Consider the following 5,377-nt stretch of genomic DNA (forward strand, 5'->3'; position numbering starts at 1 on the left):
AAATTATTAGTTTATAAAAGCTTCAAAACCATGTATTAGAAATAATGTAATTTAGAAAATTGTTATATTCTACAAATATAATTTTATACTTTATAAGAATACATGGGGCACAGAAAAATAAAGGGGAAATAAATACATTAAAATGTTAACTCAATATTTTCTTTCAGATTTTATCTAGACAAATATTAAACTAATTATAACCTTTATTTTATTAAAACTTAGATCAGCACATATCATATTATAAGTTGCTTACGTCAACTTATTTTTTGAAAACTAATCCTGTTGCAATACCATGTCATTTCCAGTTGTTCGGTCCCAGTGCATTAATACTAATCTTAAACTTCAGTATGTTAATTTCTATTTTGAGTGACCTTGTATAACATATTTTGTTATCCTGCATATCTATAATAGGTTTACTCAGAATTACTCATTAAAAGAATCACATTAGAAATGTTTTTCTCATATAAACCCATCACTGTTTTGCACTGAGGCCATTTAAAGGGAATTTTAGGGCTCTAAGTTCATTTATTTTTATGCCTTCCTAATTAAACAACTCCAAACTTATTTTCATGGTTCATGTTGTTTGGCTCTAACCTTCACCCTAGTTATAGGAATAATGAAGCATTTTTTGTGCCAGTATTGTGCTAATTGGTAATGGAGTTCACTTCTTGTCTCTCTGGACACAATGGCCAATTAAGCCTGAGGAAATCTCAAATCCCAAAGGAGATGGAGGACAGTGCTGTGTGAAACATGAGTCCTTAAGGAATATTGATTGGTTGGTTTTACTTAAAGGGGCACACATTTCTCATCAATGTTATTGATATATGTAAAATCAGCTTTTCGTTGTGGCAGTCGACTAGGATCTTGGTGAGGAGAACCTATGTCAGTCAAAAAATGCCTCCATGATTGAAGACAATATCTTTACTTGCACTTTATCATGAAGACATTTTTATTGTTTTTGATGCAGCCCCATTTGCACCCTAATTTCATTTTTCACTAGTAGGTGAAAAGCCACATGACTGAAAGCTTAAAAATTTACTGAGTTTAAAACTCATTATTAGGTAAACCTCCATCCAGACATGGCACAAATAAAGATGTAGACATCTCTCTGTCACGGGATAAAAAAAGGTGAGTGGTATCCACTACAGAAAATTATGTTACCATGAGTAGAAAGTGTCTCTCAAGGTCCTCTCATCTATAACTTGTATTTAGAGTGTCTGATTTGTTTCCTAGAAACCAGTCCCTTTTATCTTTTCATTCTTTTGAATGAACAGTTGCTCATTATATCTCCATACATAGAAAGAGTCAGTAGGATATCTAAATTTATATGGGAATTCAGGAAAGTCTAATACAATATTTTTCAGCTGAATGTGGGTTACTGTTTTTCATAAGAAATAATGAATATTGATAGCTAGTTTTAAAATAACTATATTCTTCACAAAGTCTTCATTAATTAATTATATATTATATTTGGCATGAAGTCAATTGTTATAACTCAATTCAGATCCAGTGAGTAATTAATAATATGTATTTACTGCTTTATTCTTATATTTTTTAAGGAACAAAAAAAAGAAATAAGTGAGTCATCATGAATTGGGCAAATGACAGTTCCTCAAAAGGGTTTATACTACTTGGCTTCTCAGATAGTCCCTGGCTACAAATGCCTCTCTTGGTGGTTTTGTTAATATCATACACATTCACACTCTTTGGCAATGTGTCCATTATGGTTGTGAGCATTCTGGATCCCAAACTTCACACACCCATGTATTTCTTTCTCGCTAATCTCTCCATCTTGGATCTCTGTTATACCACAAGCACAGTCCCTCATATGTTAGCAAATATTTGTCTCAACAAAAACACCATCAGCTACGGTGGTTGTGTGGCCCAGCTTATCATCTTCCTGGCCCTGGGGGCCACAGAATGTCTCCTCTTGGCTGTTATGTCCTTTGACAGATTTGTGGCAATCTGCAGACCACTCCACTATGTAATCATCATGAACCGCTGGTGCTGCTTAAGGATGGCTGCCCTCTCGTGGCTCACTGGATTCAGCCTCTCAGTGTTGCAGTCTTGCCTGACACTGAACATGCCACGCTGTGGTCATCGGGAAGTGGACCACTTCTTCTGTGAGGTTCCTGCCCTTCTCAAGTTGTCATGTGCTGACACAAAACCTATAGAGGCTGAGCTCTTTTTCTGCAGTGTATTAATCCTGCTAATTCCAGTGACATTGATCCTGATCTCCTATGGCTTCATAGCTCAAGCAGTGCTGAAAATCAGGTCTTCAGAAGGCAGGCGGAAAGCTTTTGGAACATGTGGGTCCCACATGGTTGTGGTGTTCCTCTTTTTTGGAACAGTCATCTATATGTATCTACAACCACCTTCATCTACCTCAAAGGACTGGGGAAAGATGGTTTCTCTCTTCTATGGGATCATCACCCCCATGTTGAACCCCCTCATCTACAGCCTTAGAAATAAAGATATGAAGGGGGCCTTCAAGAGGGTGATGTCAAGAACCTTTCTTATTAAGAAATAAAAGCCACTTCAAGGTGATGAGAACCTTCAAAGTTTTCTCTTGTCCTTGAAGATAGTAATAATGTTTCAAATGATGTTCCATCTTTTCAGGCTTTCATGATTTCACTGAATTCTACTAAAGAAAAGTTTTCCTTTGTTAAGAAAACAATATATGCGAACTAAGTTAAAAACTTCTTTGCCTTCTAGAAGTCCCCCAAGGGCACTGTCTTCCTTTAAGCCAAAACAGTCTAATTTCTTCCTATCAATGTTGGAGTAGTCAGGAGAGTTGGATATTTTACCATTCACCTACATATTATTTGTTCTAGAACAATCTTTGTTTATCCCTTAATACAGTTTCCACATCTCTGTGATTCAATAACCAGGCAATCCAAACCAAAAATTCTTTAATTCAGAACCTAAGTTCTCTATGACTTTACATCCTCACATCTCTTTATAAAATCCATAATATGTATGTACCTTTCCAAAATTGTCCTGAACCTGAAGTTTGACTCTAGTCTAGGTGGCTTTAAATAGTGCATATTTAATCTGAAATTTTAGTTGCATTTTATTTGCAGTTCTATTTTCAATCGATCCCCTTAATCCCCATGGATAACATTTCTCTTTTTACTACTTCTGTCAAATGCCCCATTTGTGCTCAATTCTCACTCAGACATATGGAATCTCTCCTAAATTATAAAGTTACTTACACATAGATTTGTAAATGACAATGTTTTTTTCCTAATAGTGATCTGAAATAATTCATTTATGGACAGTCATTCAATAAACATTTATTGTTCATGATGTAGTATATGACCACAGAAAAAGCAAACACTGATGAAATGCTCTACTTCTTGAGGGAAATCATCCTGAATCTGAAACACTTAAATAGTTATTTGCAGTTAGTAATATAAGAACATAGATGAGGCAGCATTTTTGGCAACAGAGAAAGGATTGCAAGACAAAGCATTTCAGAAATTACAATAGTTAAAAACATAAAACTCAAAAAATAAGACATAGACATGTTAACCAAAAGGATTAGATTTTATTCAGTAAGCAAAGCAGTATAACCAACGCACAGAGAGTACCATCAGGAGTAGAAAAGCAAAGAAAAAGACATAGCTCACACATAGTGAGGAAAGGTATTGTATAGGAAAGGTAAAATTTCAAATGACTTGTGTAAAAAGGAGACTGTAAGTATATAATTTTTTAAATGTTGGTTTTCTCACAAAAACATTAAGAAATACAAAATTACAAAAATGGTTTTATCTGTGGCACAAGTGTCTTTTTAAAATTTCCAAACCTAAAATAACCATTGCTGTTTCTTGTCGAATATATGGAAAACATTTCAAACTTAACACATCTCAAAGCTAAACACTTCTTCTCCATTACCACAAAACCCTCATCCTAAGCTCACTATTTTAATAAATAAATTGGGAACCATGAGCCATATCAATCTTTCCTATTCTGAACTTCCCATCTCTCCCTAATTTTGTATATTCACATTTCTAGTACCATCATCCTTTACCTGGGTCTTTATTCAGTCCCCCCAAATCCCTGTCAATGGAGTTTATAAGTTGTTAGGGAGGTTTTTTGTTGTTGTTTGTTTGTGCAATCGTGAGAATCCTGAGAATATTTTATATGCTTCAAAACAATTTAAATTTCTACAAATTAAAGTTTACCACACAGTTATATAAAATGTATTTAACCATTTTTATATTGTTGAATGTTTTTCACTTCTTATGTTTGCTATTATAAATAATATTGCAAAGAAATTCAACTTATGGATATGGGTTGGGATGTCAGCTTGTAATTTTAGAACTGGTATTACTGATTTAAATTATGTTTCTTAGAGTTAACATATATTGCCAATTCACACTACAAAAAATTTGTACACTTTCACATTCTTATAATCACTATATGGAGTAAGTGGGAATGCTTCCCTTATGACCTTTTGTAAACTCTGGAATCTATCATCTTTGAGACATTTGCCAATTTTAGAAGCAGAAATATTATTAGCATCCTATTTTTCATTTCTTTGAGTACTTTGAAAATAACATAGTTTTTATACATAGAATAAATTATAGGAGTTCATAAATATTTTATTTTCTCTCCCCTTCTAGGGAGATGGTAGAATTGTACTTACCTGCCTTATTTGAAAACAAGCGAGCTGGTGTAATTTGCTTTATCAATAAAAGGTATGAAAAAATGATGTGAGCAACTTTTTGATGATGCCATGTTCTCTTTCCTCTACCATCAAAATGATGTTCAAGGTAGAGTTCTCAATCAGCCTGAAATAGTTTGAAAACAATGTGGAGTAGAACTTCAGCCCTTGATAAACAAGTAGCATGAGTGAGAAATAAATACCTATTACAGTCACTGAAAATTCAGGTTTTTATTAGTCATTTATAATATAGCTTATACTTACACTAACTGATTATAGAAACTTGTCCTAGAAATAGGGTTTGGATGTCAAAAACAAAAATAATTTAGGAGGCACTGCACAGGATCAGGTGTCAGACAGTGAGGAAATCAATATTAAAAAATTGAAACCATAGTGACAGGGTAGAAATGCTTAATACACTATCATCTTTAATAGCTTATATGTTAAATAATGAACCCAATTGTAATGACTGAAGATGAAGAGGTTGAAAACACTTTTATTTGCTATTTTTTAAATACATTTTTCAGGACTTAAAAAAAAAGATAAACTAGAAAAAAGTCCATGTATTCAAGTTGAAATAAAATAACTAATTAGAATCTAAATTTTCAGATGCTAAAGGATTGAAAAAAGATAAATAAATATTTTCTCAATTTCATATAACACATAAAATTGTGAACATTCTTTGAGCAACAAAGATACAACATAATA

General features: G+C 33.2%; 1 protein-coding gene across 1 annotated transcript; it reads left to right on the forward strand.

Annotated features, from left to right (window-relative positions):
• The first annotated feature begins 1,588 nt into the window (after nt 1–1,588).
• On the forward strand, nt 1,589–2,530 carry LOC101956530 (putative olfactory receptor 2B3). Its single transcript, XM_005341220.2, has one exon. The coding sequence runs from the start codon at nt 1,589–1,591 to the stop codon at nt 2,528–2,530; it is 942 nt and encodes a 313-aa protein (XP_005341277.2).
• Nucleotides 2,531–5,377: the final 2,847 nt, after the last annotated feature.

This window comes from Ictidomys tridecemlineatus, chromosome 8 (assembly GCF_052094955.1).
Source record: "Ictidomys tridecemlineatus isolate mIctTri1 chromosome 8, mIctTri1.hap1, whole genome shotgun sequence".
NCBI lineage: Eukaryota > Metazoa > Chordata > Mammalia > Rodentia > Sciuridae > Ictidomys > Ictidomys tridecemlineatus.

Excerpts from the sequence above, each read along its gene's own strand:
- LOC101956530 (XM_005341220.2), top strand. The coding sequence starts at position 1,589 with ATGAATTGGGCAAATGACAGTTCCTCAAAAGGGTTTATACTACTTGGC.